Source organism: Phocoena phocoena, chromosome 1, assembly GCF_963924675.1.
Source record: "Phocoena phocoena chromosome 1, mPhoPho1.1, whole genome shotgun sequence".
NCBI classification, from domain to species: domain Eukaryota; kingdom Metazoa; phylum Chordata; class Mammalia; order Artiodactyla; family Phocoenidae; genus Phocoena; species Phocoena phocoena.
The window spans coordinates 133,509,741-133,528,442 of record NC_089219.1 but is presented as its reverse complement, the minus strand read 5'-3'; the positions used below and the strand labels follow the sequence as shown (position 1 = coordinate 133,528,442).

At 45.1% G+C, this 18,702-nt stretch overlaps 1 protein-coding gene across 1 annotated transcript in view; it reads right to left on the bottom strand.

The window, feature by feature from the left end:
• The window catches only part of BRINP2 (BMP/retinoic acid inducible neural specific 2), a 52,140-nt gene extending 33,835 nt beyond the window's left edge, over positions 1-18,305 (bottom strand). Inside the window, exon 1 of the mRNA XM_065878032.1 lies at positions 18,034-18,305. Coding sequence (XP_065734104.1) covers positions 18,034-18,305 — 272 coding nt within the window. The remainder of the gene's footprint in view (positions 1-18,033) is intronic.
• Positions 18,306-18,702: the final 397 nt, after the last annotated feature.

The window sequence follows — 18,702 nt, the reverse complement described above, 5'->3', positions numbered from 1 at the left end:
GCCCCTGCAACTCCAAGAGGCACAAGAGGAGAAAGAAGGCCAGCCCTCCCCATCATGCCCCAGTGCCCCGGCCCACCCACTGGAAGAATTCAAGAAGCCTGGCATGGAGGTAATTTAGCAGCCTGCTGTGTTCTCAAACAACGGCCGGTAAACAATGATTGGCCAATTTCATTCTAATCTTCCCAATTTTGCTCTAATTAAAATCAAGCTGTAGCTTTCAAACAGTTTAATTAAGGCTGATTGGGAGAAATGGGGAGGGGAGACTCAAGCTTAAAGGAGGAGGAAGAGAGCATTCTTTGGCGAATCTCATACTGCCCGACAGGCTCAGGGGCTCGGAGAGGGTGTTGAGAGCCATGTGTTTGTAGAATCAACAGGATGTACAGCAGACACACTGCAATGAAGGGCCAGTGAATCTATGAGGCCAGAAGGAACTGAAAAGGGAGCTGAGACCTATGTTTTCTGAGGCACAGAAAACCCCAGTTCTGCCCTGACCTCCCAACCTGATCCCCACAGCTCATCTTTTTAACTGTGGAGAAGATCGCTTTGTTCACTACTCTTCACCTCCCGTTGTGCTTGTCTTTGCCTAGCAAGCTGACAGCCCATGCCAGGCTTCTCCCCAGCAAACATACATGGGCTTCCCACTACCTACTCAACCCCAGAAAATTCCCCCTCACTGGCAGTTCCTCCCATTGTTCTACAAGTTTATTCCTCTTGCAGTGAGATAGCCCTTCTGGTATTTGGGTGTACTTACTTTTTATATGGACTACTCTTTCTTTTTTTTTGCGGTACGCGGGCCTCTCACTGTTGTGGCCTCTCCCGCTGCGGAGCACAGGCTCCGGACGCGCAGGCTCAGCGGCCATGGCTCGCGGGCCTAGCCGCTCTGCAGCATGTGGGATCTTCCCAGACTGGGGCACGAACCCATTGTTTTGTAGTTGAAAAAATGATCATTGTTTTCAACTACTGTTTTCAACTAGTGTCCCCTGCATCGGCAGGCAGATTCTCAACCACTGCGCCACCAGGGAAGCCTGGACTACTCTTCTTTAGATTAACTATTTTTAGTTCCTTCAATATAGTTCCTAGATCTCTAGGCCCTTATGCTTTAACTTTCTCTGCTCGCAATCTAGTTTGTCAATGTATTTCTTTTTAAAGATGACAACCACAATTAAACACAATCCAGTAGACGTGTTCTGAGCCACCAAGAGTACACTAGGATACAGTATCTGAACACATCAGTGTCATCATAATTATCATCATAGTGTCAATTTACTGAGTCCTTATGTTGCCAGTCATGGGACTGGATGCTTTACATATTTTTCAGTCATCACCACAATCTTGCAAATGTCAGTGGGGTAGAATCCTCATTCTTGCCTGTATTAGAATGCCCTTTGACATGTAACTTTGCGGTAACTTTGCAGTATCACTCACTCATATGAATGGAGCTTATTTCCCTCCCCCATTGATACTGGGCTTAGCTATGTGACATTGCTTTGGACAGAACATGGACAGAAGTGACAGGTGCAAATTCTGGGCCCCAAAGTGCATGTCTCCACTCTCTCTCTTGCATCCCTGCCCTCACCATGAGAACTGTTCCCTCCATGAAGCTGTAAGATGCTGCCCTTTCAGCCTGAGACCCATAATAAGCATCACTGGAGTAAAGACCTAATGGCCCCTGTGCAGACCCACAACCTGAAGCATAGCTAACTCAACCAACTTACAGAGGCTGAGTGAGAAAAATGATCATTGTTTTCAACTACTGAGTTTTGGGGATACTTTTATATCGATAATTGTGGCAATAATTAACTGATACACTGATACACTCCACGAGCTTAAGTCTCATTTTATGGCTGAGCAAGCTCAGACTGAGATAATTTAAGTATCTTAGTCAAGGACACATAACCAACCAAAAGTAAAGATAGTCTGTGATCTTTCTACTATACCTATTTCCTTTATTAATACACCTGAATATTGCATTCCTTTTTTGAGAGAAAAATATTCTTGGCTGACAGTAATCTCATGGTGAATCAGACCCAGCCCCCCATCTTTCCAACCCCAGATATTTTTTTTCCACAGCTAATCCAGGACTCCTATACCCTATATTTGTGAAGTCGACATTTTGAACTTCAGTTTAAGGCTTTGCATTTCCCCTTTTTCTTGCATTTCCTCACTTGTGGCAGAGACTGGAAAATTGTTCTCTAAGCGATTTCATTTTCCTCCTGGGCTCACAGACGGACAGTTTTTCCCAGCTTCCTCTGCATTTAAGTGTAGCCACATGACTGAGTTTTGGCCAGTTTAATGTGAACCCAGGCCTAGCCCATAAGACTTCCCATAAAATCTTTCATGCTCTCTTTCCTTGTTTACCAGGACCCAGAGGGGAACTCTGAGGACCTAGGTGGTGACACAGTGACTGGATAGATAGAAGGGGTCTTGTTTCTGAATGACTTCATGAGGCAATCTCCTTTTAACCCTACCACAAATTGCACTGGACATAAGCAAAAAAGTAAACTTGTATTAAGTCACTGAGATTTGGGAACTGTTTGTTCCAGCAGTTAGCCTACTCTGACTAATTCCACCTGGATCATGTCAATCTCATATTGCAGCCTGGCAAATAATCTTCACTCCTGACATTATTGCCTATCTGGATAAAGGTCCCTTTCAATTATCTGATTTTATTGCCTATGTGGTCAAACATCCATGCTCCCATATCTCCCCAGTTCAGTAACATTCCCATATGGGGTCTCTCTTCCTTGCTTTGTGAGTCTAGATGGAAATGCTGTTGGTCTTGAGGCCCTGACTTTAACATTATGGGATTATGGTGTAGGAGCTGTGTTCTACAGGGAAAGCACCTGTCACAGTTAGGAATTTATCTGGGACTATCTATAACTATAAAATCAATGAATAGATTAACTCCGGCTACAGCTAGGGAGAACAATATGTAGATTTTAAGTGATAAATTTGATTAATGCATGAAGATTGCAGTAGAAAGAGTTTGATAAAGTAAGGCTTCCCCTTCTTTGTTCCATCTTTCTCAATTAATCTCTCTTCATTTTCTCTTCTTCCTCAAGATTTTCCGCTCTACTGTTTTCCATATTTATTCTCAGGAGACCTATCACAAGAATAAGCACCTATCTTGAAATAAACCAAATTTATTTTTTAGTTATCACCAAATAATCCTATAAAGAAATTCCTATTATTCTACCCATTTGACTGATGAGAAATAACTTGTACAAGATCACACAGCTGGAAGTAGCAGAACTTCCATTTAAACCCACAGAGGGGACTTCCCTGGTGGCACAGCGGTTAAGAATCCGCCTGCCAATGCAAGGGACACAGGTTCGAGCCCTGGTCCAGGAAGATCCCACAAGCCACAGAGCAACTAAGCCCATGAGCCACAACTACTGAGCCTGCGCTCTAGAGCCCGTGAGCCACAAGTACTGAGCCCACGTGCCACAACTACTGAAGCCCATGCACCTAGGGCCCGTGCTCCGCAACAAGAGAAGCCATGACAATGAGAAGCCCGTGCACCGCAACGAAGAGTAGCCCCCACTCGCCGCAACTAGAGAAAGCCCGCGTGCAGCAACAAAGACCCAACGCAGCCAAAAATAAATAAATTTATTTTAAAAAATAAATAAATAAACCAACAGAGTATGATTGCAGAGGGTGGAACCTTACCCACTTGCTTTCTGCTTCATCTAATTCAGTCCCAGAACACCCTACTCTTAAAGAGTGACTTCCTTCTTTTATTATATCTTTACACGTGGCAGACATTTTTGCCTGGAAGAGCTCAGAGCCAAGTGAAGAGCAAATAGAGATAGGCAAATAAATAATTAATTAAATGCACAAAATAAGTTCTAAAGCAGAAATATGAACAGACTGATGGGGAACCAGAATTAGGAATAACTAACTTGCTTGCGGGAGCCAAAAAAGAAGCTATAGAGAGGTGATATTTAAACGGGTTTGAAAGGCAAGTCGGAGCTCAGATGGTAGAGAAAATGGAAAGAGCTTTGCAGGAAAACGGAATAGGACATGGAAAGACAAGTGGGATCTAAGGAAGGCTCTGTGTCTAGGAAAATCTGGAAATGTTCACTGAGACTGGAACACAAGATAAGCAGGAAGAAACGATGGGGCATAATCAGTGGCACAAGGTCAGTATTCATGGAATATTTGTTGAAATAGTAAATGGATGGATTTAGAAGAGACTCTCATGCTAAGAAAACATTTGGATTTTTATCCTTTGGGCACAGAGGGACCAAAAGAGGATTTTAGGCAGGTTGAACTGGAGAAGAGAGAAAAGGCCAAGTGGTAAACGATGAAGCCAAGACAAGAGAGAAGAGGCTGGCTTTGAAAGGCAGTTCTGAGATGGAAGCCACATAAGGCAAATGGAAGATGGGGAAAAAGCATGAGTTACAGTGGTGGCCTGTCATGGTAGGAAGCACAGGAAAGCATATAGAAGACATAATAAGTGTAGTAGAAAACAGGATGAGTGCAGTTCTGGCTATGATTTTACCACAAACTAAGTCTAGGTGAACAAAATCAAATCATGTGGGAGGTGCAATTCTTTGAGAAGCTGAGAAAAAAGTTTTCTCAGGATTTTTTTTCTACATTTCACTTGAATGAAAAACCTATATTCTCTCACGATAAATCCAGAACATATTTCCCACTTTTCTTGTAAAATTGATGCTTCAGGTCCCAAGCAGAGTGACCACATATTCTGAGGTGAGCCCGTGACCTTGAACTACCATCGCTCATTTTCAAGAACTGCACAGAATGCAAGAAGTTAAAGAAATCTGTGGAGAGGAAAACGCCTGGTCTGACAAACTCCAGGATGGTGAACTGACACTGATCTGTGACAAAATTCTTGAGGATTTTGAAAGGTGAGCACGCAAGCAAGCTCTCCAGGAGCCGGAATTGGTTCAGGAAGAAAACCTTATGTCAACATCAATTTCTCATTTATTATCCCTTTCTTTGTTTACCAGGACCCAGAAGAACTCTGAGGCTCTGGGTGATGACAGAGTGACTGGATAGGAGTCTTGGTTCTGAATGATTTCATGAAGATCAAAGAGGGAAAAGAGAGAGTTGGGAAACAAGAAACAAGGACAGTTTGAGAGAGAGACTGTGAGAGGGGAAAGAGAGAGAAAAGAACATCTGGAAGGAAGTCACAGTGTGCTACTGTATCTAAGAATAACTGCCTTCAAATGTCTGGAGACCTTTTGCAAAGAAGAGGAATTTACACTTATTCTAGAAAAACAGGAGAAAGCAGAGTCAGGACCAATAAGTGGAATTATGGAAGGAAATACTGAGATTCAATTTCATAAAGATCTGCAGAGTGTTTGGGGCTGCTGAGTGGAAGTTGGCTTCAGAGAACACGCAGAACTGGACCTGCCCAAGCCGAGGCACCTTCTTGGGGATTTGTAGAGTGGTTGTCTGCCATGGGTAGAAAAGAAATGATTTTAAAGTTTCCTTCTGGAACCCTTCTATGCTGTTGGTGGGAATGTAAATTGGTGCAGCCACTATGGAAAACAGTATGGAGGCTCCTTAAAAAACTAAAATCAGAACTGCCATATGATCCAGCAATCCCACTCTTGGGCATATATCCAGAGAAAACTCTAATTCAAAAAGATACATGCACCCCAATGTTCATAGCAGCACTATTTACAATAGCCAAGACATGGAAGCAACCTAAGTGTCCATCAACTGATGAATGGTTAAAAAAGATGTGGTATATATATATATATATATATATATATATATATATATACACACACACACACACACACACACACACACACACAATGGAATATTACTCAGACATAAAAAAGAATGAAATAATGCCATTTGCAGCAACCTGGATGGACCTAGAGATTATCATACTAAGTGAAGTAAGTCAGACAGAGAAAGACAAATATCATATGATATCACTTCTATGTAGAATCTAAAAAATGATAAAAATGAACTTATATACACAACAGAAACAGACTCACGGAAATAGAAAACATATGTTTACCAAAGGGGAAAGGTGGGCAGAAGGTATAAATTAGGAGTTTGGGATTAACATATATATACTACTATATATAAAATACATAAACAAGGAGTTACTATATAGCACAGGGAACAATATTAAATATCTTGTAATAAGCCATATGTAAAAGAATCTGAAAAAGAATATATATATATATATATTGAACTATAATATAATGAACTATACTTCAATAAAAAATAAAAATAGGGGTTTCCCTGGTGGCGCAGTGGTTGGGAGTCCGCCTGCCAATGCAGGGTACACGGGTTTCAGCCCTGGTCCGGGAAGATCCCACATGCTGCGGAGCAACTAAGCCCGTGTGCCACAACTACTGAGCCTGCACTCTAGAGCCCGTGAGCCAAAACTACTGAAGCCCATGTGTCTAGAGTCCGTGCTCCACAATGAGAAGCCACCACAATGAGAAGCCCACGCTCCACAACGAAGAGTAGCCCCCGCTCGCTGCAACTAGAGAAAAGCCCGCATGCAGCAACAAAGACCCAACGCAGCCAAAAATAAATAAATAAAATAAATTCATAAAGAAATAAAATTTCCTTCTAATTCACAGATCCGAGCACCTTGGTGCTGTTCTGCCATCCCATGTCCCCAGGCTTCCCTGCATCCTCAGATACTGTTTTTGCAGCTCTGGCCTCTTATTCCAGGCCAACCACTAAATCTGGTGTTCTCTGATTTAGCCTCCTGGCCTACAGGCACCAGAATGGACATTGCCCTACTTAGTGGTAACAGAAGGTAAAAGAATGTATTATCAGGTATTATCAGCCTCTAGAGCCATATCTCTTCTATCAAGTCCCACGTGAGCATGAATTTCCAGATGGCCGAGGCTGGCATTCAAGGACTTGCTTAGCCTCCCCTCCTCTCCACGTGGTCTTTATCAGACTCACACTTTAGAACATAAACAGAACGCAGCTAAGCAAAGCCTGGCTCACTGCGCTGAAGTTTACCTCTGTTACTAGTAAACCAACTATGTGACCCCTGTCGAGGGATCATTAGGTGTTTACATGCCTCTGTGGATCCAGGAGAACTCGCTCCCCAGAGAGTCTTCCTTCCTCTTCCTCCTCCATCACTAGCATGTCCCCAGATGAGACACAGACTCTCCCAGCACACAAGGAAAACGAAAATTCTCCCAGGCACCAAGGCTAGTAATGAAGGGCTTGGGGCAGCGCTCAATCCGGCTACCTCATTTTTCTCCCACCAGGGCCTCCTGCCTGGCCAGTGAGACTTCTTGTCATTCTGACTCATTCTGACGTCCAGAGCTTGCTTGTTCTTTGCAGGGAGAGGGAGAAAGAGGCACATTTCTGGGCTCAGGGGAGAGCCTGGTGTGGTGGCAGCACCAGGGAGCATTGAACAGGTGCAGAGGGGAAAACACGGCAGGCAGAGGGAGCTGTGCCAGATCCTTGCACCCTCTCTAAGCCATGGCCTGAGTACAGCAGCCCTAATCTGCCCACCCTATACCTACAAATCCTAAAGCTAACTTGGGAGTCCCAGCCTCTAGGTCTCTTTCACTGCTTCATCTGATTCCATGATGTGCTGTGGATGCAAAGGGTAAGTAGGAGTGACCCAGAGCACCTACCAATCTTGTCGTTATATGAAACTCCAAATTTGCAAAGTAGCCCAATAAGCAGAGGTTATTTGCATCACCAAAGGTTTCTTCTTGTTGGATTAAAATAGTTCTTGAAATATAAGATATTTCCAAGTGGATGTCTGTGTTTTATAAATCAGTAGCTACCTGATCCTCAAGTCAGGGGCTAGAGATTGACTTAGCACTGAATTTTTATAAGCCATTGCCAGGCAAAAAAATAAGATACTGAATTTTGGAAATAGCATCAAGTGTCCCTCGATCAGAGGATTTGATTTACAGAAATTCGAGTTACACTGCCCCCTTATAGAAATACACTGGCAGTGCAAAGCCAACACACACAAAGTTCTCTGCGGGTGACCTGCTTCAGGAAGGTTCATCTGTAGCTTCTTCCCACAAAGGGTTCCCCAGAGCCCAAGTGCAGATGCAGAACTCTGGTGGAAACAGAGAACTACAGGGTCTTTGAGTGGGAAGAGACACCTTCTAGCCCCGAGACCCATCTTCTCCATCCCAAAGATCTGCTAGAATGCCAGAAGGAAGAGTATGAGGGGCCGAGAGCACAGGTGGTTACAAGTAGAGGCACCATTTCTCTTGGAGCATTAAGAATCCCAGGCTCAGGGGCTTCCCTGGTGGCGCAGTGGTTGAGAGTCCGCCTGCCGATGCAGGGGACACGGGATCGTGCCCCGGTCCGGGAAGATCCCACATGCCGTGGAGCCTGCGCTCCGCAACGGGAGAGGCCACGACAGTGAGAGGCCCGCGTACCACAAAAAAAAAAAAAAAAAGAATCCCAGGCTCAGATTATGTATTTGATTCAATAATAATCATTTAATGGTCAGATCCGCTATTGTATGGTTGAGTGCTGGCTCTTCCTCTTACCAGTTGTGCGACACGCTCTAAAACTCAGTGTCTTCATCGGTACAGCATGTATACAAAGAGCATCTCCCTTGTACATTTCTCATAATAATTTTAGCATATATGTATATTATTATGCACTTAGTAAGATGTTGGGTATATTGTGAATACTCCATATGTATAGTCACTATTATTTATTATTGTTATTAATATGTCACAACGTAGAGGAATGCTTTGCTCTCTTCTAAGTTATGCATTTACCCTCCCAAAACAGTCTGTTTTCTTTGCCCCCTTGCTCCCATAAAGAAACTGGGGAAATTGGTGAGAGCCTGCTGCCCTGTGGTCCACACTTCAATACTGTGTAGTCAATGCCTTGAGATCCCTGCTCACAAAAAGCTTTTGTCTCTCGGACATCCACGCCCTCCAGTCAACAGGCCCTCTGAAGGTTTCCTCCTGCTCAGTTCGTGGAGCTCCATTTGAGGTCACCTGCCCAGCCCATCCACAGGATCCAGTGATGCCTTTTTTCAGTTGCTTCATATAGGATTGGGCAAATCAGTCCGAAAGACCAGAAGGCTCCGGTTGTCTTTCATTTGAGTCAGGGATAGATTGTGGGGATAGAAATCTTTGTCTCAGACTCAGGTCCAAATCTTCATCTCCAGCCCAGCTCTATGGTCATAAATCTGTTCCACTTGCTTTGAGCAGTTTTGCGAGCACACTCACCTGTTTCTAATTCTGGAGTCCAAGACGGATGATTGGCACGGGAACCGAACTCATACCGAGCGCTTTGGTCTGCTGTACAGACCTCAGCCCACTTCCAACCACTTGCTCCCGGGGGTCTGTCTTCCTTGAAGGCAGAGCTCCCTGAGGCCTGGGCCATGTCTCATTCACAGCTGTGTCCCCAGCACTTGGGGAGTGGCCAGCACACAGAGATAATAAATGGATGCTGACTGAATAAATGTCCCACCACATGCCACTCACTGTTAAGCAATGGGGACTGAAATCATTTTCTTGTGGGAGACGTGGAAAGCCCTGAGGTGGGATAAAAGTGGCAGAAGCTGAATAGAGAAAAAAACTGAGAATCCCTGACCCAGAAGAAGCTGTTCTCTTGACGAGAAAAAAAATGAAAAGACCACGCGGCTAGCCAGTGTCCCTTTCTGCCTGCATCTGTGTCGCGACGGTTTCTAGATGAAGCCTACCTCACTCCTTTCTACATATACATGTCTCTAAGTAGCAATTCATTCATGAATAAAATTAATTATTTCTCAAAGCAAAAATTAATCTTTTCCTCTGCCTGACAGACTCAAGATCTCTCTACTGAATCTCATCTGAAAACAAAACTGAACTAGCTTTCTCCCCTTGGCCTTCCTGGATTTTCCCTGCTTTTCTTGCATGTTTTTATTTTTACATTTTCTCTTCACAGACCATCTTTGCAATCCTATTTCAAGCCAGGTGGATGACATGGAAATAGTCCTAGAACACACAGGAAAATTTGGGGCGAGAGTCATTTTGTCCTGGGGGAACGTGGGACTGACATCCTGAGAATTCGTTCTGATATGGCATCCATGGACCAAATCTATCCATCAATCACTGAGAATGTGCTAAATATCTTCTTCTCCCAGAGCCTGAGATGCTACGTTCCAATGTGTTTTTTCCATTTATGTGTGCTGTCACTCACACTGGACAGCTAAACTCCTGGAAATCAGTAGAACCATGTTTTCTCTATCTTTTGTAGCCTTCAACAGTGCCCAGAATAATGCTTTGCACAAAGTAGATGCTCCATAAATACTTGCGAGAGGACCAAGAAAGCAAACACATGGTGTGGGAAGCTTACTCTAAATTCAATTTTTAAAGCCTAAGTGATGCTGGATTTTCAGTTGAACTAGAGGCTTTATAAGACCTCAAAGCACTGCTTACCATTTTCTCACCAGGTGCATAGTCACACTCCATTTTTCCAAAGTAGAAATGCAAGGAATTGCCTTTGTCCTACCTTCTCCAGATATGCAATTACTTTGACTTCATTTTACTCACTGCCAGTACAGGAAAACGACATGCCCTCCAGGTGAGAGGCTTTTAAAATTGCACCTTGGAAGAAATCGGTGTCTAGGAGACCCTTTTGGCATTTTGGAGTGACAAGATATGGCAGAAACAACACAGTGGGGGAGAGCAGGTGGAGGAGGGACATTCACATGCTTCTTGGCATTTACACTGGATGCATGGGACTGGCTGCTCAGTTTCTAAAGCACACCTGGCACTCCCACAACTTGGGTTATACTGCTCCTGTGTCCACAGCACCGTTCCCCAAGCTCTCCACTTGGAGATCTCCCACTCAGCCACATCAGAGTCTGGCCGATGCATCCCCTTTTTTTCTGGCCTTCCTTGACCTTTCTGTGCAGAGTGACCTCGCACTTTCTCCAAATGTACTTGTCTGTGAGTTCCACCAGATCAAGAACTGTGTTCTCCCCATTCATGGTTTGTTAGCAGAATCTTGTAGAAGCATGAGCACAGAGTCGGCCTTCAATACAATGGACTGAATGAGTATTGCTCTTCTTACGCTCTTGAATTGTTCATTGTATGTTTACGTGCTCTTTCTCCTTCCTCGAAGTGAGCAGCACACTTCCTCATTCGCATAGGTCAGCAGCACTGGTGCGGATGTTTCCATGTTAAGATGCAGACAGGATGCTACACAAGGATGAGTATCTGCAAGGCCCAATCCAAGGGCCCATACACCCTTTTGGGGCTCATCATCCAGACACTTCTGGAATAAAACTCCTTGGGTGAAGGCCTTCTGCTGGGTCTACAGCCTGGGTCTAAACTACAGCATAGTTTATGTCAGATATTCGGCTCTACATTTAGCCAGCACTGAACTCTTGAGGAAAGCAAACTCTAGACGTTTGGTTCTGTCCCTCTCCCACCTCCTTACCTCTGTGGACTGAGAACCAGTACCTGTGACCAGACTACAGGCTCATCACTCCGCATTGCCTCTGATTTCACTATGATTTGTTTTGCTCTAGTTTGTGTACTGTTCCTTTCTTGCCTTCTATTCCAACAAACTCCCTTGTCAAAATATAAACCCAGTGAGAAGGCCAGAGATCACCCAGTTTGCTCGGGTGATGGTCATTTCTCCGGCCGAGCTCACCTTCTCCCCCGCCTGTCCCATCCACCTGAGAACCACGGCTTCCCTTGTGGTGCCCCGCAGCTGTGTGATAACACAACCTTTCTGTACCTCCATAGCTGTAAGGAACACCTAGGAAATCACTGGTCTTTACCCAGACAGACTGAGGTTGCCTTTGGTTGCCGTTTATTTATGTGGATTGTGATCTCTTAATTGGAGACGGTGCCTCTCCCAGGGTTCACTGTTTATTCAAATCAGTATTTGTTAGTCCCTGAGACATGATCCAGATGATAAATCAGCTCTGGAGTTCCTTCTGTGATTGCTTCCACAGCTGCTCTCTGCCTCCTCACCTCTCCATCTCCCAGGAGGCACCCATAGGCTGGTTCTAGGCCCTCCAGCCTTTTCTGCTTTTAAACTTTTCTCCCAGATGCTGGATCTTATGAGTTCATGTGCCTTGGCACTAATAATTCCTAAATTTAACCTCCCATGACTACTGTTCTATTTCATTTGTAACATCTTCTGTAAATATTCTCACGACCTCAAGTGCATCATGGGGGATGCTGCCTTACCATTAAGCCTTCTGTCCTTCTTCACCCTGGTTATTCCTGCTCTCCTTCCACCTCCCAAGCACTTAGTATAATCAAGCTTTAATGTCATACTGTTCACGTGGGGCTCCTGTTAAAATGCAGATTCTGGGGCTTCCCTGGTGGCGCAGTCGTTGGGAGTCCGCCTGCCGATGCAGGGGACGCAGGTTCGTGCCCCGGTCCGGGAAGATCCCACATGCCGCGGAGCGGCTGGGCCCGTGAGCCATAGCCGCTGAGCCTGCGCGTCCGGAGCCTGTGCTCCGCAACGGGAGAGGGCACAACAGTGAGAGGCCCGCATACCGCAAAAAAAAAAAAAAAAAAATGCAGATTCTGATTTTGTAGGTCAGGGTGAGACTTGAGGTTCTGTCATTTTTCACAAGCTCTCAGGTAATGCCAATGCTGCCGGTCCACAGACCACACTTGGAGCAGTATGGATAAATTATTCAGTTTTGCCCGTTTCTCACTTCTTTCACATGTAAGCTATTGCCAAACCTTATTTTTCATCCTGATGAACTATAAACAGATTATCTTTTCTTAGGGTACTTGCTCTGGTGCCTGTAGAAAGGTTCTTTTGCCTTAACTGCCCTCATTCAGCACGTCATCTGATTCTACCCCAGCCTGCCCTATTGTATGTTTCCAGATGCACCTGCTAAAACACATTCCTGCTTCAACATTGCCTACCTTTGGGTACCACTCCAACCTCTTGGTTTTAAGCTATGTTCTACTTTGGTTCTCAAAATTTGCAAACTTTGCCCAGAATATGATCAGAAAACCATGATCAGAATATGATCACATATAATATGAAGACAGTTACTTATTTTTTGATTTGTTTTTTCCTCCTAAAAGACTTCTAACACACGCCTAGACCCTTCTTTTCTAAAAGAGAGGCAGATGATAGAAATGGAGGTATTAGTGACTAAGGTCAATAATTTGGAATTATACCTGGCCTTGCTTTTCTCCCAACCATCATATTATACTCATTGTTCTATATGATCTCTAACTTTATATTTTAATTTATTCTTTCCGAGTTTTAAGTGTTTCATCATAGTGACTTGGATTGTTTCCGATCCCACGATCATCTCTCTATTAAAGCTTTAATACAAAAAGAAATTTTAAAAAAAAAACAGACTGCTCATTACTTTGATTTGTAGCAAAGAGAGAATGGAACATTACTGCTAGAGTGTTTTGAGAAACCATATTTACATTTGCATCAGCTCAACTTAGGTGCCTGATTAGGTTGCGAGTTACGATGAAGATGCACTTACCAGTCAAAGGGAAGTGGCGTGGTCTAGAGTAATGAGCAGGAGACTTCAAGTCAGGAGCTCTGAGTGCTATTTCTGGCTGTGACTGGCTACCTCTCTGACCTTGAACGAGTCCATCTCACTGCCCTGAACCCTAAAAACCCCCATCTGCCTCACAGGGCTGCTGTGAGAGGTTGATCACTTAAGGGTTTATTGTACTGGGGGCTATAGAGTGGGGCAAAGGCAAGCAGTTGGGAGTCACAAATGGAATCCGAGACAGGATCTCTGCTCTTCCAGCTCTTACCACTAGCCTATTAAGAGACAGTGTCTGAGAAGTGGACTGATTGCTCAGATCTTGGTCTGATAGGGCTTGAGAATATGCTGAGAGGTCGGCTAATGGAATTTAAAAGCCTGCCCAAAACTGGGTGAGATGGCCAAGGCCATCCTGTTATTTAGGAAGTTTTAACAAGAATGTATATTGTCTCTCTTCTCGTAATGGTGTCATCCTGAGATTGTTCAAGTTACCCCTGGGACCAGGGAGCTGGCAGTGACCAGTGCCCAGCTTCTGTAGGACATCTTAAGAAAGGTCTGCTCAGTTGGCAACCCCTGACTTTATAGGAGAAAGATCATTCCCTGTGGTGACTCTAAAACATGCTGGAAATGATCCAGCTCTTTCTGGCAGTCCATAAGACCAGTAAGAGTGTGCCCCAGAAAACATGCATTCATTCTCCAGTTGAGTTCCTCTCCCAGCAGAGAGAGAGATTGAGGAATTAAGGTTAATATGCTTTAAAAAAGCAAGAGAACAATTTTTTTTTCTCCTTCTAATGTACGTTGTCAAATGCTAAGTCATTATCAGATGTCATCATGAAGATGGTACCCATGGCTGTCATCTCATTATAATTTTTGCATTGGTTAATATTTGTTGAGGATACTCTAATAATAGGTAATATTTATTAAGCACTGTTCTAAGTGTTTTACATCAATTCACTCATTTAATTTTCAGATAAATCCATTAGGTGGGCACTATTATTGTCCTCATTTTACAAATAAGTAAATTGGGGAACAAAGAAATTTAATAATTAACCCAACATCATACAGCTAGTAAGCTGCAGCTCCAGGATTAGAGTCCAGGTCATCTGGCTCCAGAACCTTCACTCTGGAGCATCTATGCCTACGAGAATACAAACTTATGGAGAGAGCAACAATCTCTGGGGACCCATGGTTAGAGAGGCCAGAGCTATTCTAGATCAACCAGTCATCTACTCCAACAGAGAGCACATTCTGATCTCCATATAAGAATAGGTGGGGTTCAGAGCTTAATGTTAGAACCTGGTTGTGTAATTGCTATAATATGTCCACACACAGATAGAAGAGAAGAAGGATCTCTGTTCTGCTGTGTAAGAGAGCTTCATGTAATTCTGTACCGAATATTCTAGCCCCATTGGAAAGTCTTATTCTTCCCCCACCACAGCTCACCTCCCTTCTTACATGGAAAGCACATATGGATACCATATGATCTCCATGTACCAAAAGCTTTCTAAAAGAATTGAATAAAAGACTAATCCTGTTCGAGACCCAATATTTCACCACAGAGCATTTCTGATATTCTCTGTAAGCTCTTTCTCCCTCTGCCCTTCTGGAAGAAATGCCCTTCTAGTCATTAGGGATGACTAGACCAGTTTTCTGTGACCTGCTCTAGTCACAGTAAACAAGGTCTTGAAGTTGCTAGAAGGAATTACCACTAGAGACAAAAGGGAAAGGGATAAGAGTGAATTCCCTTGGGGATAATACAGAGCCCTACAACAAGTATCCATGGATCCACCATAGACTCCCAGAATGCTCCTGGAGCAGCCGTGTGTGACCATTCTCCCATTGCCCCGCCATGGGGTCGCAAATCGCAATGCTGCATTCCTGTCAGAATGACTGGTTACTGTTTCCCCAAGTACAGGTTCATGTGCAATAACTGACCCCAGAGAAACAGAATGGCACAGTGTAAGAGCCTGTCACATTAAATGATCAAAAAACCATTACGGGGCTTCCCTGGTGGCGCAGTGGTTGAGAGTCCGCCTGCCGATGCAGGGGACGAGGGTTCGTGCCCCGGTCCGGGAAGATCCCACATGCCGCGGAGCGGCTGGGCCCGTGAGCCATGGCCGCTGAGCCTGTGCGTCCGGAGCCTGTGCTCCGCAACGGGAGAGGCCACGGCAGTGAGAGGCCCGCGTACCGCAAAAAAAAACCAAACAAAACATTACGTACTGATAGAATGGTTGATGGTGCAGAAGTGATTCCGGACATTCCCCGTGGCCGGCTCTGAGCTGCTGCTAAGGCATTCAGTGGTCGCCAGCCTTGAGGACAAGAAAAATTTGTGGCGGGGTGAAGGAAACTGGTGCTTTATTGTTTCTAGTTCCTATAGCCCTTTGAAGTGAATGGTGGTTTTAGGATTCCCAGCCTGACATTTCAGTTCCAACATACTTAAAAAATTTTTTTTGGTGATAACAGTGCTTTTGAAAGATTTGGGATAAACAGAAAAGTTTGAGGTGAATTAAATCTTGTTTTCCTGAACTAGAGGGATTTGCTGCTTAAATACATTCTAGTGTGGATTTTCTCTTTTCCCTTTTTTTCTTTTTTTTTTTTTTTTTGGAGAGATGGAAAAATAAATTCTTCGATAAAGAGAAGCATCGCCCTGAATTTACCTTATAGAAAATTCGTGGGGGACACAGGTCTAATTTCTTATATATTTACTGAAAGTCAAGTTAACCTCTTTTACCGGAGCAGGTGTTAGCTCAGCCACTCCCAGCCCGAGCTGGCCGCTCTCTGCCTCAGTGGCCCTGTGTGAATTTACACTACAGTCTTTGGAGGATGGCAAGAATCAGAGCCGCTGAACCGGAGAGTATGAATTGTAATCCCTTCTAATACCAGACTGGAAGAGAAATGGCTTTTGTTTCTACGGACCTCTGCATGCAGGAAGCACCAGCCCCTCAAATACCTCATCTTTCTCTTTGCCTGCATCTGCATGTGGGAATCGTGTACCAGGAAAATGTCCCCTGTAAATGGCTGCACTTACCATTTGGGACTCTCCTAGTGCTCAATACCTTAAAACCTTATTTCTGAGACTCCATACGAACCTAAACAGACTGAGTGGTATTGCAGAAGAAAAAAAAAAAGCACTGGGCTTCCCTGGTGGCGCAGTGGTTGAGAGTCCGCCTGCCAACGCAGGGGACACGGGTTCGTGCCCCGGTCCGGGAAGATCCCACATGCCGTGGAGCGGCTGGGTCCGTGAGCCATGGCCACTGAGCCTGCACGTCCGGAGCCTGTGCTCCGCAATGGGAGAGACCACAGCAGTGAGAGGCCCGCGTACCGCAAAAAAAAAAAAAAGCCTCTCAGAAACAGAAAAATATAGTTTCTTTAAATATAATTTAAGAACCCAGACTTTGGAGTCTGATTACTACTTGGGAGTTAATCCTAGCTTCACCATTTACTAGCTGTGTGCCCCTCAGCAAGTTCCTTAACTTCTCTGGACCTCAATTTCCTCATCTGTAAAAAGGGGAGAATAACTGTTCTTCCAAAAGAGGACTATTAGAAGGATTAAATGAGTTCATGTACATAAGGCATGTAAAGGGCTAGATCCAGCAAGAGGGCCAAAACCTTTAGTATGTTCACATGACTAGGAATGCACGTGCCCAAGGTTACCAAGAGCAACCTCTAGATGGCAAAAGAATAGGTGATTTTCTGTTTCTCTTTGTGCTTTTTCATACTTTCCCTCTCTCTCTCTCTCTCTCTCATTAGAAATGAATCTATAATCGGAAAATAAATATCTTTAATAAAAGAAAAAAATTCTAGCAAAGTTCCCAGGTTTGTCTGAAGACTATGGTCACGGTGAGGAGGAAAAGGGGGTGACACTAAGGCAGGGACTGAGAAGAGGGATGAAGGGGAAAGTTGAATTCAGGAATGCACTCAAGGGAGCCCTGAGGGTCTCTGGGTCACCTGAGGTGAGGATTTTGACGAGCCTTGTGCTTCTGAAGTGCTGGTCCAGCAGCCAGGAATTTGTACCTGGTTCATCCCTTGTCAGATGGGTCAGACAGGTCACATGTTTGACTTTCAGCTCTGATGCTCCTGAGGACAGGCCGAGGGGCAGGGACGATGCAGCCCATTTCCTTGCACAAGGCCAACTGAGGCTATGGTGTTGACAAGGGTGAGGGCAGGCCCATCCCTGCCCCTGCGGGGCTCCCCCCACCTCTAAGGCAGGAACTGGAGCTGCCCTTCCTTCATTTGCATATCGAGTTAATTACAACTCATAAAAGTATCTCACCCATTATTTAAAACCGGGCCCCAGCCTTCCACTCTGACCTCCTGCAGCAGCTCAGGCCGCATGCTGAATCCAAGCCGCCTGATTTGTCCTCAATTTATAAGCGGCACAACCTATAAATAGAAACCCTTTTGCTAAGTTCCCCAGGAGGCATCAGCAGGTCTTCCAGCTTGTATGTGTTTTCTTCTTTTTTTAAAAACCAACATGGCAAACTTGTTCTCCCTGCCTGCTGGTCCTCCGGCTCTCCCCTAGTGCAGTCTGCGGCCTGCCAGCTGGCTTGGCGCTTGGCGCCCTGCACAGACCCAGGCTGGCTTCAGTGGGACGCCCCACTCACCTGTAGATCCTGTATCTGGTGGTAAAACCCTGGCGGTAGCGCTCCACGAAGTCGGTGTACTCCTGCGTGCGGTGAAATGGGCCCCGATCTGTGAGCAGCCAGTCCAGGGGTGGCTGGCCGGCCGCGGAGGTATGATGCTCGGGGACCGCAGCGGCCGCCGTGGCCGAGACAGCCAGCACCCAACCGGGGAGGGCCAGTGCCAGCAGAGCTGCCCATGGGGCCGCCGCCACCGGCCGAAGCCCTCTAAATCGAGTGCCGCACTGCCACCTCATGCTTCTCCCAGGCGGTTGGTGTCTTCATTCTCTCGCCACACTCTCCCGCTCTGTGCCGCTCCACCAGGGCTCCTGGAACTGGAAAAGTACAACACGGAGATGTCAGTTGCACACCCCGGTCTGACCGCGTGGGCCTGTGAGCATCAAATCTCCTTGGGCAGGGCCCATTCTAGAAATCCTTTATCCTAGTAACACATCTTCCTTCTAGGCATTGAGCTACGTGTTGACGTATATTTCATTTAATTCTTAAAACAATCCTACAGGAAACACCACTGTCATTTTGCCGATGAGAAGATGAGGTTTAGAGATATGAGGAAAGTTGCTTAATTTCACGCAGATTTCAAGTGAAGAAACCAGAATTTTGACCTCAGGGGGTCCAACTCTAACCTTTATACTG